This window comes from Anabrus simplex, chromosome 1 (genome assembly GCF_040414725.1).
Source record: "Anabrus simplex isolate iqAnaSimp1 chromosome 1, ASM4041472v1, whole genome shotgun sequence".
Lineage (NCBI taxonomy): Eukaryota > Metazoa > Arthropoda > Insecta > Orthoptera > Tettigoniidae > Anabrus > Anabrus simplex.
This window is the reverse complement of record NC_090265.1, coordinates 631965185-631985395: the sequence shown is the minus strand read 5'-3', so window position 1 is coordinate 631985395 and position 20211 is coordinate 631965185. Positions and strand designations below refer to the sequence as shown.

The 20211-nt window shown below is 36.6% G+C and overlaps 1 protein-coding gene across 1 annotated transcript in view; it reads right to left on the bottom strand.

The window, feature by feature from the left end:
- Positions 1–15065: 15065 nt before the first annotated feature.
- Positions 15066–20211, bottom strand: part of LOC136857230 (eukaryotic translation initiation factor 4E-1A) — an 84288-nt gene continuing 79142 nt past the window's right edge. Inside the window, exon 5 of the mRNA XM_067135711.2 lies at positions 15066–18149. Within this exon, the coding sequence (XP_066991812.2) occupies positions 18035–18149 (115 nt within the window). The 3' untranslated portion in view covers positions 15066–18034. The remainder of the gene's footprint in view (positions 18150–20211) is intronic.

Below are 20211 nucleotides of genomic sequence, written 5' to 3'. Positions count from 1 at the left end.
GAGGAATAGGCAGTTGTGTTTATGCTTCGTAGATCTAGAGAAAGCGTATGACAGGGTACCGAGGGGAAAGATGTTCGCCATACTGGGGGACTATGGAATTAAAAGCAGATTATTAAAATCGAAGGCATTTATGTTGATAATTGGGCTTCGGTGAGAATTGATGGTAGAATGAGTTCTTGGTTCCGGGTACTTACAGGGGTTAGACAAGGCTGTAATCTTTCACCTTTGCTGTTCGTAGTTTACATGGAACGTGCTGAAAGGTATAAAATGGCAGGGAGGGATTCAGTTAGGTGGAATGTAGTAAGCAGTCTGGCCTATGCTGACGACTTGGTCTTAATGGCAGATCGTGCCGAAAGCCTGCAGTCTAATATCTTGAAACCTGAAAATGGGTGCAATGAGAGTGGTATGAAAATTAGCTTTTCAAAGACGAAATTGATGTCAGTAGATAAGAAACTCAACAATTGAATGTCAGATTGGTGATACAAAGCTAGAACAGGTCAATAATTTAAAGTATTTAGGTTGTGTGTTCTCCCAGGATGGTAATATAGTAAGTGAGATTGAATCAAGGTGTAGTAAAGCTAATGCAGTGAGCTCGCAGTTGTGATCAACAGTATTCTATAAGAAGGAAGTCAGCTCCCAGACTAAACTATCTTTACATCGGTCTATTTTCAGACCAACTTTGCTTTACGGGAGAGAAAGCTGGGTGGACTCAGGATATCTTATTCGTAAGTTAGAAGAAACAGAGATCAAAGTAGTGACAATGATTGCTGGTACAAACAGGCAGGAACAATGGCAGGAGGGTACTCGGAATGAGGAGATAAAGGCTAATTTAGGAATGAACTCGATGGATAAAGCTGTACGCATAAACTGACTTTGGTGTGGTCATGTGAGGCGAATGGAGGATAGGTTACCTAGGAGAATAATGGACTCTGTTACGGAGGGTAAGAGAAGTAGAGGGAGACCAAGATGACGATGGTTAGACTCAATTTCTAACAATTTAAAGATAAGAGGTATAGAACTAAATGAAGCCACAGCACTAGTTGCAAATAGAGGATTGTGATGACATTTAGTAAATTCACAGAGGCTTGCAGACTGAACGCTGAAAGGCAAAACTGTCTATAATGATAATGTATTGTACCCGGATGAGATGGGCCCTAGATATCATGATTTGATATTATAATATAAATGCAGACATACGGGAATATTAAATTACGTACAGTGTCAGTTTGGTGTGGAAAGAAGAATTTCGACATAGCCAGACATGGTCGCGACAGTGATGGAGCATTTATTTGTGAACAAGGCGAGGCCAGGTGCATCACCGATACAGAGAATATGACGTACTAGGGTTTCCAACGCCTCGATGAATTTTGTCATCAGGTTGCAAGGAAGCGATATTTGAACTAACCGCTGCGATGGTAGCCAATGACTAAATTTTTCAGAGGCTCGCAGATGCGCCAACATAAGAGAAACTAAGGTGAACTCCAGTTAGCTTCTCCGATAAAAGTAATTAAATTATTCCAACCACAAAATTGAACAGAGGGGGATTTTTGTGATACCATCCCAATGTTGATTAATAGCAATTGTAATAAATTAAAGTAAAGAATTCTTGGAAATGACCCACGCTAGCTCGCCATTGGTCAAGACGATCACGCCATCAGGGACGCCGACTTAGCGCGCGAAAAGTGGAGGACAGAAATCAAGTGATATCTCCGTGATCGCCGAACGATATGAGATCAGAATACGACACGTGAATGTGTATCGCCAGTTTATTAAGTGGGATAAATAAAGAAATCCAAATCCACCTGCAAATACCGATTTAGGATAACCAACCCCCCTCCCACTGATATGACCACCGATGACCCACGCGCGAAACCAGGTCGACCATATATACTAGGGAGTCGAGCTTCACATCAACCAGTCGTTTGAAATAATTTGATACGCTGACACGGTGACTCTGTAACCCAGTGCCAGAAAACGCATTATAAATTCTGTTGAAAGTACATTAGTAGTCATGGTGAAGACAAACAGTGATAGTTATTCAGAACATCGAGTGTAAATTATCAGTATCACTGTATGTGAAAATAATATATTTCTCGACATTTTATGTGTTGGAATTTTAAGGATCGACAGAATGCCGATGGTAATTTTTGAAGGCATTGTTCAGAGCCTGAAGTAAATATTTCATGATAGACGGTCTAACAATTATTGTAGCAGGGAACTGTAGGAGCGAGGCGATCACGAGACGGTTTCGTATACTTCAGGAAGTGCGGGTTGAAGAATGCGGTATGCGCCGGTTCGAATGAAACGCACTTCGTCGTAATGTGTCACGATGTGTGATTCGGGCTCAAGGAAGAATAATTGTGCAAATGTAATGGGTCTAGAGGAACCTATAAGTGTTTTTTTATTCTTGTATAAATTAGTGTAAATTCCTTAAGTAAAGTATTAATCATGGGTAGTCACCCAGAAGTGTTTTATTGTGTTAAATTTATAAAGTGCAATATGAAGTACGAGTAAAATTACCATGGGGCCATGAGGCTTCTCATCCGCTACGAGACAATGGAATTCTACATAGGAATGAGTACACCAATTTAATATTTGGGGATGTTATCGCGACAAAACGGGGTCCAGTGTAGATTAATTATGGTTACTTAAGGTGGTTCGCCTCCCGAATCCATTATTTTTTTTCTGATACACGGACGAACTAATTTATATTAACGTAATAATGGGTTAGATTAATTAATTGAGTATTTGTTTGTTGTAGATAATGTAAATATGGGATATTACTTTCAATTAATGCATGCTGTTTGTGAATACTTTGATTTAAGTTCAATTCAAGTGTTAGATTTCTTTTTGTGCTAACCCATTTATTTGATTTTCAATCACTGCGGTGATTATTTGTATGTTAGTATGAATATTTGTTACCGGACAGCCAGGTTATGAAAGTGCCAGAGAGTAAATTTTGTGTTGCGTACGGAAGGTCATAATAATAATAATAATAATAATAATACTGCTTTATGTGCTTTGTGTGTTCGCAAGTTCTATAATAATAGTAATACTGCTGGGTGTGTTTGCGAGAGAGAGATAATAATAATGTTTGTGAGTTGGCAAAGAAAAGTAAATTATTATTAATAACAACAGAGGTGCCAACCATTATGGATTATCCGTAATTATTACGGATTTTCCCTCACGATTATAGGATTACGGTCAAAGGGGAAATTATTACGGAGAAGCTGACATTATCACAAAAAAATAATTTTCTACGGAAAGAAAGAAAATAAGGAAAAATGTTCAATCCTTTCGAGCCTTTCTCCTAAATGGTCCCCGTTTTATTGCTTGTGAGTTGGCAACGATACTTATTCGATCGTGAGTTCCTTTTGCTACCCGTAAGCGTTGAAAAATTCATTGTGAATGAGGGAGCTCAGGAGCTGATCTTTTCCACTATAAACCCTTCAGTAATGTTGCATTTGCTGTGTTAAGTGTACGGTACTGACAGTTGACAGAATGATTGAGAAAGAAGTGAGGCCTACATTAAGCACATCTGCACTGGAATCACTTGTGGTTGAGAAGACGAAAATGTCATCACAGTGGGAAGGATGCTTCAGGAAAAACTACAGTGAAAAGGAGCTGCTGTGTGAGAAACAAGGTACAAGGAATATTTTTTTACAGAATTAACAGGTTGTGTGCAAATGTTATTGTTTAATATATTCTTTCGAATAGATTGCTAGAGGGAAGGGCAAAAGGGATGTCATTATCGAGAAGGGCGGTTTGGACTTGACTCTACATTTTTCTCGGGGACGGAGGGCGATTACTGATAATCAGCTTCAAAGGTTGGCACCTCTGTAATAGTAATAATAATAATAATAATAATAATAATAATAATGCTTTGTGAGTTTGCTAGTGCATATAAAAATCAATGTGGAGATGACATGTAGCGTTAAAGAATTAATTCGGGCAGTAAGTTTGATTTTACGTAAATTGTTCATTTCACGTTTTTGGACTTTATCTTAACCATTAAAATTTGTTTAAAAGCGATAGAGGCACATGAATTAGAATGGTCACGATATGTTGAAAGCCCAGAGTAGTTTGAGCCCATATTTAGAGTTGGAAGTCATGAGGTACGAAAATCCGGCATGACATAAAATTGAGCCGTACTGTTTGTAATGATGAATTAGATGAATCTCAAGGCCTAAGATGATATAAAATGCCGATTCCGGTGTTATGAGTGACAGAATCCACGCACCGAGGATTAATTTACGAATTAAATGTTTAAAGAGTTCCAATGGAAAAAAGATGGACTTCAAACGAATTGGAAGGAATAGTTTAGCAATCGCCGGCATCGGAGGTATTTGCCCAGCCGCGATGTGTCTTGGGAGGACATGTGTCCCCATAAAATTAACGGCAGTACGAACTTGAAGGTACGGTCCTGAATACCGTGTTGTCCCAACCGATATAGAGCAGATCTTGGTGGTTCATAATGGGATTTAACATATGTGACTGAATTCTAAAGAGTGGAAATTAAAATATCAAACTTTCCATTTTTAATAATAATAATAATAATAATAATAATAATAACAATCCAAGGGAATCTTGTCTTAAATCAATTGCTTAGTGCCAAAGTAGACTGAAATTGTAAAAGCTTATGCATGAACCATAAATATCACTAACGGTAGTGTAACACGTGAAATTAAACTACCATAATAATAATTATTATCAAATAATTGGAAGAATTTATTCGATTAATTTGAGAATAATTATGGTGAGATCTATGTAAACTATTAAATCCATGATGAATAAGTGATACGATAATCTCCACTAATAATAATAATAATGAAAATAATGAAAAGTTGAAGGAGCAGAAGAACAACTTGAAATAGTATTTTGAGAATAATAATTATGATGACAGAAAATTGAGATATTTTATGGACGATGATTCAGTGTTACAAATATTATAATAATATTTTATTAGGAAACTGATCATTAAATTGTGCGGATAAATTACGAGGAAGAACGACCCTTTGTTTGAAACGTCGGCAAGGGTTAGCACATAATCATCCCAGATGAGAAATGATAATAATCAAATATAGGATTATAATTGAAATTAATGATGATAATAAAATAATTGATGGTAATTAAAGAATATGATAATGATCAGATATAGGATGATAATGATAATTATTTAATTATCATAGGATGATATGATCGGGACAGTCGTCATGTGTCGAACTGGTCGGAACCAGATGTTGGGTTTCCACGTGGGAGATTGTTAGCGGTAGATGCGAAATAACCCACGGACGGCACATGTCTTCATTGTCAGAGCATAGTGATGAACCTCTCCGTACATCTTGTATTGACAAAAGTAAATGTTGAGTTAAGCTTTGAGTTAATGGGCTATACCTGGCATGTTTGTGAATCTGGAAATAATAGGCTAGAGTTTGTCCGTACTATAAATTCCCGTTTTAAATATGATAACATTTCCACGGTGGGGGTCCGGCTCACCAGAATGCATATACCGGAAGTGTCTCATGTCCAAACGGAACGAGGAGATGACAGTAAATAATTACTCTCATGCCTTCGTCTCCGAAAGATCTCCAGCGGTGAAACGTCCACTCATACGGATGTGGATTCGATCCCCAATAACCAATGGGGCGAATTCACCAAATATTGTACACTACTAGAATAGTGAGGAGAATCCAAATATTATATCATTTCTTTTTCAGGGTGGAAGTGTCCCAATGTAATAATTGTCATCATGTGCAGTTTGCAAAATAAGTCAATAAATTGCTCCTCATTGCAATTTCAATAGGAAAGTTTCCATATCTTTTTATTGTAGTTAGGCTATGAAATTTAAGTTGTCACTTTCCAGTCCTATTCTGGAGTCTATAATTTGTATCCATGAATGAGCCGTCTCCCGTTACCATAATTTGCATGCCCCGTTCATCCCTGTGTTCATTTGGTGCGCCGATCAATATTTTGATTGTTTTCTTTTCTCTTGATTAAATTTTTTAAAATCTTTTACGAACTGATCACCCCTGAGATTAAGGCTATTACCCTGCAACTAACAAAAGAACCTGCGCAAAGCACACTTCTCCACGCATTCTCTCCGAGTGGACGTCTGACATCATAGGGAGTAGTGGAGGGGGTCACATGCTGCCTGGCCACTGTACTGTGCACACTGTGAAGCGTAGTTACACAAGAGTTTCGCTGTCACTTCTATATCCATTTTAGCGCTCTTGTTTTTTTGTCAGTTTTATTCGCATTTCTTTCTTTAGTTGTATTAATTATAGTCCTATAATTCCTTCGCGTGTAGTGTGTACTGTATTGGTAAATATTTTTATGTATATAGTGTTGAACACTGTTACCTAGCGACCTTCAAGCGTCATTACCCATTACGGAGCACATTAAGCAGGTGAATAAACTAAATTCTTGACTGTGTAAAAAACAGAATTAGAAGTATCGGCAGTTGCGCAACTGGTATGCCAACACACACACACACACACACACATCTAAAGCCGCTCAGCAGCGAAATAATTGACGGCAGCCCAGTCTTTCAGCTATATAGTGTTGTGTACCATGGTATTCTAGTGAGAGTGTCATTTAAATGTACAGTAGTTATGGCTGCTACTTCGAAGTCTGGTAGCAAATCTAGACAGCCTGTAAGGGGACAAGCCAGAGAAATAGTATGTAACGTAGCTGCTCACTTACGAGAACAGAAAACAGATCATAAACTGAATTATAATGTAGTGGCTTCAACAAGTGAAGCAACAGGGGTTTCAAAGTCACTGGTGAAACGTATTTTAGCGGAAGGGAAGACGTCTATAGCCAAGGGTCGTTTGCATTTTTCTACACCTGATGGCAAGAAAACAGTCTACAAGAAAAGGATTGAAACAGACGACTTCACAAAAGATGTGATACGTCGAAAAATAAGCGAATTTTACGTGATGAAAAAACTGTACCTACACTGGACAAATTGAAGCGTGTGTTAAAATCGGAAAAGATACTTGACTGTAGCAGAGTATCTTCGACGGTTATTTTGTGTTGTTCATATTATGTCCTCTGTGTGTACGCTTATTGGAACAGTATACTTTTTTTTTTTTTTTAAATATGGTTTACAGCTTGGGTATTGTAAGTAGTTCCATTTTACTCAATGCTCAATACTTTTGGCCACTTTACATTTACTTTCGTTCTTTTAATTGCATTGCGTTTCCGGCTTTAATGAAAGAATAACCTCAATCGAAGAGCCTGACTGCAGCTACTTGCAGTATGTGTTAACGGCAGCTTGACAACTGGCATGTCTGTCAGCCAGTTGCGCGTGTGCTTGTCCTTGATTCATCGGGTAACATCGGGATGAACCGGAACAAGCTGCGCAAACCGAAGTAGCCGAGGGTTCTTTTGTTTGTTTTCGGTTAATAGTCTGGGACTCAGGAGGTGAGCAGGTGCAGTATGTATGTATACTGGTATACAAGATCAAGGAAAATAAAGCAACCCAACAGTGTCATGCAGGGTGATCCTATCAGTCCTACTCTGTTTAATATACAAACAGCAGATATCAAATCAATTATAAGCGATAATTTGAAGGCTACTTTGATCGTGTATGCAGATGACATGATGATTGGATCATCAAACAAAGAAGAAGTGCAAAATGCAATAGCTGAACTAGAGAAATGATCTGAGGTGAATCATCTTAATATAAATAAAGAGAAAACTGTCCAAATGGTTTTCAGAGGAGGGAAACAAACAGCAAAAGACAATATTGTCCCCTTTAAATTTGGCAATCTTGAGAATGTTTCCAACAAGTTAATAAAAAAAGTTTTATTGTCTGCCGGGAGCTGTAATTTGTCATTTGGGAAGTAGTCAGTGAGCTCCGAACCAGTTTTTCTTCATTCAGAGGGGCGATGTATTGATCCAGCTTCGACAAGGGCAAGGTAAATCACGTGACGAGCCATGTGCTGTCCTGCCACGTGCGAACAACTGACAGCCAGCTTCTCGAACAGTCAAAGCCAATTACAAGAGACCCAATAGCCAATTATCGTCTTCGTAGAGTACACGCCTCCCAAGCCAAGGATATAAAAAGCCATGTTCCGAGCAAATCACTCTCTATGCTACTCTATGCTATGCTGTTGTTCTCTACGACGTTACTCGACGCTGATCTACGTGACCATGTGGAAAGGAACTTAGCAGTCTGAGCAGACGTCCGTTCTGCCAAAATTTAGTGGAAATTGCTAACAAACTCTTATGGAGTAAAATTCAACTTAAAAACCAAGTTAAGTGTGACTATCCAGGAGAATATTCAGTAATTCTGCGTGTGTTTGTGCCTATCTTAACATTTGCCGTCTCAGTTACAGCTTACACGTCTGGAACGCAACAGAAGTCATCCCGAAGATCGCAGTGCATCAAGATGGATAATTCTTCAATAATCTACACCTCAACTTCATCGTGGGACGTCTACTGCCGTGTCTCCATGTATTTCTAAAATGTGAGGCGTATCTGGTCAGGGGAAGGTGACTGACCGGGGAAATGCTGGAATGACTGACTACTACCTGGGATCGAACCTCATCTAAAACTTGAGTACCATTTAAAAATTCTTATTTCTTTTTCATCTTTTGTAAAACTAGAGGTCTTTCTTCTTTAAATCGTAGATCTATTAGTTTTGTTGTAGTTAGAAACGTTTCATTTTTCCATTTTTTGAGGTGTCATGGTACTCTAGTTTCATGTGTGTGACTGAAATTTGGAACCTATTAGGTTAGATGTGTAGTCTGTCTTTGAATGACTTCCCATGCATATGAGTTAGGTACCTAAAAATCACTGACCACGCGATAAACCTTCTTTCTTTGCCTATAATATTGAAATTAATCGGACTTGAATTTACGTGTACAACTTGTGAGATAGGGTCGAACCTAGTGTCTTTTTAAGATCACTTGTATTCCTTAGGATCGAGTCATCTAATTTTACGATATTTCAGGAGGATTGATAGATGTAATAATCACTTGAGTAATAATAAAATTAACTAAAGATCGGGTAAAAGGAGAATTAAATGCTCGTGAGCTATAACTTATCTTAGATTCCTTTTATGTGAGATTGAATGTGCTCTATTCATGAAGTGTCTGGAATATGACAAATCCTGCGGGATGTTATGTAATTGAGTAATTGGAGAACTTATTTGTGATGATTGACTTGTTCTTGTGTCATTGGGAGCACAAGGGAACTTATTGTAAGTGGAGAACGTGTTGCGTGTGTATTTCACGGATGGGGAATAATAATAATGTGATTGAGGCTCACGGACGGATAGTTGCGAATTGTAATGATTATGGATTTTATTGGAATCTTCAATTATATCTCAAAATTTTAGATGAATCTCCATCATTGTGAGAAGAATATTTCAACCCAAGTGATATCCCTAATTTCGATCACTAGTCACTATTGATGAAAGAGTAATTTCCGTACACGAATTTATCTTCTACTGAATGTTGACGTGACCATGTTTAAAATTAGAGAATAAACTTATAAGGACAGGATTCGATGTAAATAATGTATATAAAAATACGTGTTTCCCAGTATGAATATGATGTGTGTGCGTGTAAATATGAGTATTTTCCATGTATCTTGATTGTTCCATTTGATTTAATCTGGTCGTGTACTTGTGGCGACGCAGATTACGTTCATCGTTGTGTGCCACCTTAAGAAGTTATTTTTGCGCCCTTAAGGGAAAATTTAAGAAGTTTAAGTCGAGGAAGACTAGACAAGGATTTTATTTTGTTGAATAGTGTGATTTGAAAGGAAAGATCATCTCATTTTCGCAAAGGCAAATTTGTAAAGTAAATTATTATTTAATTAGCTCACACGTGGATAACAAAAATTTTAAATTAATTGGAAATGTGAATGCCATGCAAATGTCAGAATTAAATGTTCACAAACGGCATAATTATCTTGAATTCTAGTGATGATGAGTCACAGTAATTAATTGAAGAATAATTATTATTTAAAATGTAAATGATAATTGCCATGTGGATAATGCAGTGAGATACATAAATTAGAAACACGATCGTGTGATGGTAAAGAATATGTTACTCAAACAAGGATAGAGATTAATAATAATAATAATAATAATAAATTATGAGATCTTGAAATTAATATTGATTTCTATTAAAGCTTATATTGGTGTAATTTACAAATGTTGTATGTATGTATGTTTAGTACTCAGCCCGAAGGCTGGTTGGATCCTCAACAGCTCCGCCATCAGCTGTCATAGATGGCCTGGGCATCACTGAAGAGGCGTACTAGGGAAATGAAGAGTGAGGTAGTTTCCCGTTGCTTTCCTCACCGAGCCAGAAGTTGCTATTACATATCAGTCTGCCAAGCCCACTGAAATGCATGCACCAACCGACCCTATGAGTAATATTTTTACACCATTCATTGCAGGGACTGGCTGCAGAAAGAATGGCACTACTAGCATCACTCATACTTTAAATGTTGAAATTTAATAGATCTCAGCTTAACCCACGTGTTGAGACTACTGTTAATTCATGAAACTTTTAACTATTTTATTGTAGAACCATCAGTGGACAGCTGTCTAATTATTTTGTATTTGAATTCTTTCAGCCAAATATTTTAATTTTAAAAGGCGGTAGAGGCCTAATTTTTCTTTGATTTTTCCAGAACAATAAGGCTGGAGGTCGAGAGATACGTGTGATTCTCAAATACTGTGGAAGAATAAAATATTATGAAAGTTCATTGTACAACAAAAAACCATCAAGGATATTTTTTTTTTGTGATATGCTTATGTCAATAAATGTCAGAGTGTCGTTTTAAAATGTATTATCTTTGCCTGGTCATCAACCCCTTTTTCCCTTAAATGCCTCTAGAAAATGATAGCCATGAACGAACAGTCCACCTCGGGATCTCTCGCTCACTGGCTGGGCTTAGCTAGGCAATAATGGTTAGAAGGTGTAATGCTGCAAGTTGTTAAGTACAAGTACTTAGGAATCACCATGCAATCGACAGGAAGTTCCTTCAGGATACATATTCAGGAAATATCCTCAGTGGCCATCAGAGCCACTTGTAAAATAAATATAACTCAGTTGTCAACTGATACGGCAATGAAACTCTGTCACTGTGCAATAGAGCCAATAGTCACCTATGGTATTGAAATAAGATGGGAATGCTGTCATTTAGTGACTTAATGGAAATTGATAAGGTGAAAGTGTATTTCATGAAGAGAGTTGTGCGTATGAGCAAGGTATCCCCTTCAAGGTTAGTTTACGTTCTTATGAGGGAAACCTCCTTCACAGCAGACATAATACTCTCTGCCAGCTACTAGATCAAGCCAGAAGCTGCAACAACAGAGTTGAAGAGAGAAGAGATAGAAGAGGAGTTCTACAGCACAAGCGCTGTATGTGACAGAAACTGGACTAAAGAAGGTCAAGAACAAAGGCATGTTGTTACCAGGCTAGCCATACATGGCTTTCACCTCTGTATTTGCAGGAATACCATCTTTCATAAACCAAACAATGAATGTGTTTGCTCCCTCTGTGATCAAAAGTGCAGTCTATATCATATAAAGGAATGTCCGAAAAGGGTGAAATCAATTAGCGAATATAGTAGGGAATACTCAAGTTATAAACTAAGAATATAAAAAATTGCAAATTTGTAAATGTTTTTACTAGGTTAAGTAATGCTCTTTCGAGCGCATCTTAATAAATTATTATTGTGGTCTTTCTCAGAGTTTTATTAGGAAACACTGATATGTAACCAAAATGTTGGCATAATTTGCTGGCAGGCATTGTCCAGAAGTAATACAATTATGTAGAGAATAAAGAATACTGGTCCTGAATGCTGCAGCAAATATTTACACCACCTCAGGCTCTCCTTAAATTCAGTTGCTGGAACTTTTTACTAATTATATATTCAGCGAGTTAAAAAAAAAATTGTGACTTGTGAGATAACCCTGCTTTTATTTTTCCTGCATAAATTCAGCAACAAGCCCATCAATTTTGTTGAATTTTCCTGTCTAGTCCTCTGAATGGATGTATTATTTAACTTTCCTTTGCATTTCCTGTAACATTTTGTATTACACTCACGAAAGCCTGTATGTTGGCAAAGTGTACTGCTTTGTGTAAAACCCGAAATGTAAAGTCCTAGTCCTTCATATAAGCTTGTCAGTATGTCAGCCGGCACAAGGAGACCGGTAAGGAAACTACTACTCCTTCATGTAATTAAAAAAATCTACATTATGCACCTTTCACGACTACATTCAATGTTCTGTTTTACCACACTGATTCTTCACGAATTTTATTCATTGAATTTTTTGAGGGAGTTCAGCCTGGTCCAATCAGCTACATAAAAATGTAACGTTCACTTAAGAACATTCTGCTTTAATTTAAAAACATCAAATCACATAACCACACATGCTTAGGGAGAAAAGTTTTTAATAATTAACTGTCCAAGTGTAATTATATTATCATATTGCCCTACATAGGTTTATTTGATGTCCTTCAACATTAAGACTATGCTTTCATAGACTTTTAATCTTTTTGCAAGTTGCTTTACGTCGCACTGACACAGATAGGTCTTATGGCGATGATGGGACAGGAAGGAGCTAGGAGTGGGAAGGAAGCAACCGTGGCCTTAAGGTACAGCCCCAGCATTTGCCTGGTGTGAAACTGGGAAACCACAGAAAACCATCTTCAGAGCTGCCGACAGTGGGGTTCGAACCCACTATCTCCCGAATACTGGACACTGGCCGCACTTAAGCGACTGCAGCTATCGAGCTCAGTATTGTTATATGTTTTAAGGCATATGTTTGTTTGTCCAACCTAGTCATGTTTCTCTACAGGATCAGGTATGAGGTGAGATGAATCTGCCGTGGCAGGTTTTTATGACCGGATGCCCTTCCCATTGTCAACCTCATCAGAGGAGTTAACGAGATTAAATGAATGACGTGACATATGATAGTAGGAAGGGAGAGGGTAAAACCAGGTACCGGCACATTGCCGAATAGCATCAAGGGATCTGCCAAAGGCTTAATGTCTCCATCCGATGGACGAATCACCATCAACAGCATTATAAGGCCTCACTCCACATGAGCACTGTGGAGATGTTTGGAATTTAATCCAGGCTCTTGGCATGCAATCTAGTGATTTGAAATTGTATACCCACCACCTCTCCTACCCTGCTGGCCAGAATTTTGATGGTGAAACTTTTTTCGAACAACAGGACTCAAACCGGCTAACCACGGTATCAGACTTCAATGCCTTAACAATCAAGGCCACCAGGCAGGCTGTTTTAAAGCATATCCATTACATAAAATGATGCGACCATTTCTCTGCTTTTGGAATTGTTCTTACTCATTAAGTAGCTGAAAATGTCCAGAAGAAGGGATGAAATATGTCCTACTTGACACAATTGTATTTCAAACAAGTGAATGAATTGTTTTTAGTATTGGAATAAATACTGATTATTCTCAAAATATTTCCAAGATATAATTTTCTCCTCTTTTATTTAATCAAAGTGACAAAGAAGCTCTTCTTTCCTACAAAAAAAGATCAATTTCTGTTTATTCGTGACCTTGAGCCCAGCTGTGATGCATGTGGAGACTTGCGCTATCCATGCCAGTATAAGATGGCTAGGATTCTTATCAGAACATTTCAATGTTAAAAAAATTTAAGTCATATTCGGGCCTAGAGAATCAAACTGCATCTACACCCGCCTTCCATTCCCTACCTCAATAACATACTCTCTCTCGCATATGTCAATGTTAGTGCCACAGTCTGTTCCGAAATGGGTGGGGTTAATTCTGTTTGAGGTCGGTGGTATTTCAGATGATTATGCAACAATCGTGGACAGTCAGCTTCTGGCACATTGAAGATGGCAGCCTTCTTCATGTTGTGCTGAACATTGGCTGTTGTTAGTTTGCTGACAACTCTTAACAGTTGACATTCCAAACGACTGCCGCAAACTCTGCAACCAAGATGTTTGTGGTCTTCCAAGTCCTCTTTTCCCAGCTTTTTTCCTTGTAAGATGAGATGCGGCAGGCTGCAAGTTTCTAGGTGCCTCATTACAAGGACCAAAGTTCCAGAGATTTTGAACTTCCATTCTGAATCTTCTGCAGTCCAGCTAATCCGAATTATTTAGCAACAAACCTACACCTCAAAAGAGCCCAAAATCTTCAATGATACTTCCATGAGCGTCCAGACTTCTACACCACAGACAAGGAAGGAAAAGATGTAACATCTGACCATTCGTACCCACAGGGAAACACGAGATCATGATTATAGAGGACTGACTTCATGGAGTTGAAAACTGACCTGGCTTGTTCGATTTGGCATCTGATTTCAATGAAGGAATTCCAAATTTCATCTATGATTCACCCCAGGTATCTGATCTTAGTTGTTTATTCCAGAGGTTCTTCATAGACATATATGCCCAAGTGCCATGTATACTACTGTGGTGTCAGATGAGAAGGTTAACATTTTAAGTACTAAAATCAATGCTTTTAGTTTTTGTCATTGATTAGTCATGCATTAGTTTAAAGGATATTGTTACTTTATTTCTGGAAATGAAGTTTCTTGATTGAAATGTTTTTAAAGTAATGTATATGAAACAAAGACTCTGAAAAATGGTTGAAAAGAAAGAAATGTACTTGAATTTTTGATAATGACACTGCACAGCATTTGGGACTGCCAAAAATACCTACTCTTGGCACTTGTTGGGTAAAGAACTTTATTTTCCTGTGTTGGACTCAATCGAATGTCTTTTCAAAATCAATAAAGGACTAAGACGTCTAGATTCACACTTCTGGCTCTTTCTACCATTGTTCGGATGCAGAAGTGCGCTTCCTTCATCCACACGAATTGCAGGACAACATTCAGACACCTCAAAATCTATATTAACTGAAGGAACATTAAATATTATTATTCATCAACTAATATGTTTTAGAACTTTACTTTGAACAATAACAATACTGTGGTTTAATTGCCTGTTGACAAGAGTAATTTGTAACTTACACCTAATATTGTAAAAAAATAATATATATATAAGCAGCTATGAACAGTTAACGATAAATAAACATCCATAGTTAAACTAGCTTTTATTGCAAACTATTTTCAACAAATAAAATTGCAATTCTACGATGTATGATTTAAAAATAAAATCACAATTCACTGCTAAGTTGACTGTTGCATTTTATGACTGTGCAAAATGGTGCAGTCTATAGAGAAACCAATTTACAAGATCTACATACAGTATATACTATACACAAAGATCCTTAGAATGACTACATTTAGTATATAAAATCCACATAAATATAGAACCTTTTTTTTAAAAGAGATTTTATTTCTTTTATGGAAAAGTTATTATCGAGCACACTGTATATTTACATACACAAAGTTGACATTAACTGAAACGAAAATGTTATATTATATAAATCGTAAATTAACCTATGTTATTAGATACTCTCACAATCATTGACAAAATAACCATACAAGGACACTGAAATTAGAGTAACACCCAAGAGTGTATGAGTGAGATATAAATTATGTAAATAAAACATATCTAATATTGTGTATAAGATTTATTTACTGGATTAAATAACTCCTTTTTCTGTCTGTCACTTATTTTACATTGTATTTCTCTCAGCCATTTATATATTTACAATGTCCATGTTAGAAAAGCATAATTTATAAAACACAAATTAATTATCTGATGGCTTTTATGAAGAATGATTATTTAATAAGTCTGCAGGTGCTGATTATGGAAGTTATTTTCTCATTTCCTTCTAAAAACTACGAAAAGACTTGTAGTCAAGTTGCAAAACAGGGAAAATGGTTGCGTTCTTCACCTCTTGTACTGCAATAATTATGATTCTCATTAGAACAAATTGGTTATGACAAGATTGTACATACCTGCTTGAAATTAATAGAAAATAAATTGAATTTAAAAGTTACAAGTTGGAATAATTTAAAGTTTTTTCCAACTTTGGCAATGTGTATGTGTAAGAACTGTTATACCCGATATTTCAATACAATATGTAAGATTTCCAGTGTACTGAAACATACAAGTAAAAACTAGGAAACAATGTTAGGTTTTGGTCCACCCAATCAATACACATCACTTTACTAGTGAAAAACTATTTAATTAAAACTATTAAAAACTAAAACTATTTAATTAAAATTAAATAGTTTTTCACTTGTAAAGTGATGTGTATTGATTGGGTGGACCAAAACCTAACACTGTTTCTTAGTTTTAACTGTATCAATATGGATCTATACAATGAAGTTCGTAAATTGTATATACAAGGTGAATTTTAAGTCAATCATTATGTAGGCGATTGACTTAACTAGGTTTGTCTCTTCTACAATATTATTATCAATATTGAAGAAATTGCTACTTTGGCCACAGAAATAGATGCCACCTTCCTAGATATTATCGTATGAACTTTGTATGATAATGAATATTAAAGGTTTGAATAAACATAAAATGAACTTGCTGAAATTACTTCCTAGTTCTTAAAACCTATCGGTAGACTTTCATGTATGAAAGGCACCAGAGAGTATTCATATTCTACTAATAATCAAAATATCAAAAGGGGTGCTTGAAAAAGCTCTGTTAAGAGGGTTAAAGAATCATTCCATTAATTTTTAAAATTACTTCTGGCAGTAAAGAAATAGAATAATTATACATCATAAAATCTTACAGAGAGCCTTGACACCTTCCAGGTGAACACAATGAGTTGCCTTTATTAAAGAACAGGAAAAGTAAACTTTGGATAAGGATTGTACAATGTGTATTTTGCAGTATTATGCAGTGTATTTTAAGGTGTTTATAAATATGGAATTGGAGTGGCATTGACTGACTAGCATCTTTAGAAGGAATCACAATTTCTACAGCCCGGAAGAAATATATTACATAGATCTTACAACAAACTCCACTGAACTGAAAAATACCTGCATCATTTTTAAATAATCATGCTGAAGACATTTTTGAAAACCAAAGCAACAACTAATGAATTACATTTCTGTACAATAAAGGGTTATAAACCCTATGAACATGACAAGGGGATAGGAAACCAGATATTCTAACATAGGTGGGTTTGTAATGCTGCCATGTAATACATGGAAGATTTCCTATTCTTTTTACTACCTTCCACTTGCATAACAGATCAGTTAACAAAGCAAGTAATATTTGAATTCAGTGCCTATCACTATTAGGCAAACCAACACACAACACATGATCATATCTAAAACTTAAGTTCTATATCTACAGCATCACACAGTAAAAGATACTGATGATATTTTCAGGCATTTCAAAAAGAGATAAAAGGAGATGAATTCAGAACTCTCAAAAATACAACATGGACTGATACTAATCAAAGGTGATGACCTATGATGGCAAAGAAACAGCATACACGAAAGAGGACATCGCATGTTGAGACCAAACATTTACACATGGAAGTGGAACAGAGTCCGTTATTATTCATTATAAATACTTCCAACTGATGAAGTAATTATGGTTAACGTGCAACTTAAAAACATTTTAAGTAAGCAATATTACAGCATCTGCTCCATCCCCATGACTGCAATGAAAATATTCACCAAAACAATTATTTCATTAGAAAGTTTGGTGGCAACATACCATAACCTCTCTAGGTATAGAGTTATCAATCAGAACTTACAAATATCAGGGATCCATTTCCTCCTTTTCACACTCAATGTACAATGTCCAGTCGTAGTTTCATATTCTGACATATATTATACAATATCATTAAAATTCTCTCTTCCTTATGCTACATTAACAAACCCACATTAGCCCCATCCCCATGTATATAAAAAACAGTTCCTTGAATCAATAAATAACAAAAAAAAAAAGGTGGTTCATATTAAATAGCTTTGTCAAACTCACCAAAACATCATTTGAGCATTTGAACTTCATAGACAATTAGAAAAATGAAGAAATGTTCACACATGAGGGTTGTTCTGTCATAATCCAGTCTTAAAATATTTTCAATTTTTTGTTTAAACAAATGTCTAGTCACAAGAGGCTGTTATACAGTATACGTATTTTTTGTAACTGAACTAGACTTATTCATGGTATCACTATGGATCTGGTAGCCAATAGGGTTGTTGCGACCAAGCTTCAGTCTCTCCTTCAACTTACGCCTGAAATCATAAATACATCAAAAGTAAACTTAACACACATTCTATTACCCAAACACACCTGAAGAATTGTAAGAACCCATAAGAAAATCAAAACCAAAAATAAATTAGAATGCATAATCTATCATTAAGCATTACCTCACATTTCTTGAACATGCTTTGCACAGAATTGAAAGCAAACAACTAGATACAATGGATGCAGTACTCTAAGTAACAAAGTTCTACAGCAACAAGTATGCACATTTATAAAGAAAACAGAATGGACAGAACATTTTAGACTGGTGAATTTTGTTCCTCAGTGCACAATATCAATTATTTCCCGCCTCAAGAGTTTTTCTGAGTGAATCTATTAGAATCAACTGCCATTCTGCTAGGATAAGGATCTGTTAAAAAAGACTATCAAATACCATGTCGAGGAACGGTTCTGCAGTCTCTATAGGATTTGTTTCTAAATTCCTGTCCATACAGGGTCATTCCTGCAATACTTCTTCAACTTGCAGGAGTGTCGCATGTCATCACAAGATTAGTATCATCTGCCTCTTTCTCTTCACCCTGGAGAAAAATAATTGAAGACCCCCTGCACTACAACACTGCATATCTGTTTATTTTCAAGTCCAAGATAGACCCAATTCTGAAAACTATACAGATCTCTAATGTACTTGCTAAGCTGCTTATCCTCATCATTTAGTTATTTACCAGATGGTCCACCAGCACTTTATAATTCTTCAACCCAATTAGCACAGCTATTTCCTAAAGCTGATATTGCACTGCTTGCCATCTATGTGATAAAAACTTACATCAAGTGTACCATTCAAAGGAAAACAGGCTATATGTAATATTCACGATCAGAAGTGAAGACCTTTTGGCATGCTGTTATAATGCTTCTGCTTGTAATACGATGGAGACAATAGGTTATGTGCAAAGTGATCCGTTGGGATAGAATGTTACACGAATGCCTGATACCACAAATCAGAGATATGAAAATATTACATTCCAAGTATGTCTTCTAAGAGCCAAGTGCTGTACGGCAAGCAGGGCAGAAATGGCAAGGTGCCAGTCACCCGTCAGGGTTGATTGTGAATGAACAGAGCGAATCCAAAAGTTCACAAATATTTTTGTAAGTGTTCACAGTTCCCCAATGCACAATGCTAGGGCAGGTGCTCCATTGGGCCGAGAAAAATATGTGAACAGTAGGTACGTATGCTGCATTAACACTGCTTCTGTGACTTCGGTCACAACACAAAGCTTATTCACTTCCTCATGCTGTGTATCAGTGATGAGTATGTTGATATGTTACCGATCAATTTTTTAAATTTCGTGTGGCTATTTCTAGCCGAGTGCAGCTCTTGTAAGGCAGATCCTCCGTTTGAGGGTGGGCGGCATCTGCCATGTGTAGGTAACTGCGAGTAATTGTGGTGGAGGATAGTGTTATGTATGGTGTGTGAGTTGCAGGAACGTTGGAGACAGCACAAACACCCAGCCCCTGGGCCATTGGAATTAACCAATGAAGGTTAAAATCACCGACCCGACCGGGAATCGAACCCGGGACCCTCTGAACCGAAGGCCAGTACGCTGACCAATCAGCCAACGAGTCGGACTTACTGATCAATGATGTTGCATAAAATGAATTTCATTGCAAAACCCGTATTGTCGATAGTACACTTTTTAAGGGTACAATCAAAGGTTCCACCTTTACAATACTACAAAATTATGTTTAATTAGGGTGACATTGATAAGTTACAAGTCATTCTCACCTGGAAGTGTTGTAACCAATTTAACTCTAGAAATAACACCAATTGTTCATTCCCGACCTAATTTTTACAATAGGAACATATGTTTTATACATATCTTTTTCTTCAAATCTGCTTGGTGGTGAACACGACAATAACATTGACTTTCACAAAAAATTAAAAGAAGAGAATCCATTTCAATTCCAGACGAATGCCGATATATATTTTTTAGACAATATTGTAAAAATGTACTACAATAGTTTTAACTTGTGTATGTAACATTCGCGTCAAACTTTCTAATCATGATATAGAAAATAACTTTTAACATCACAACA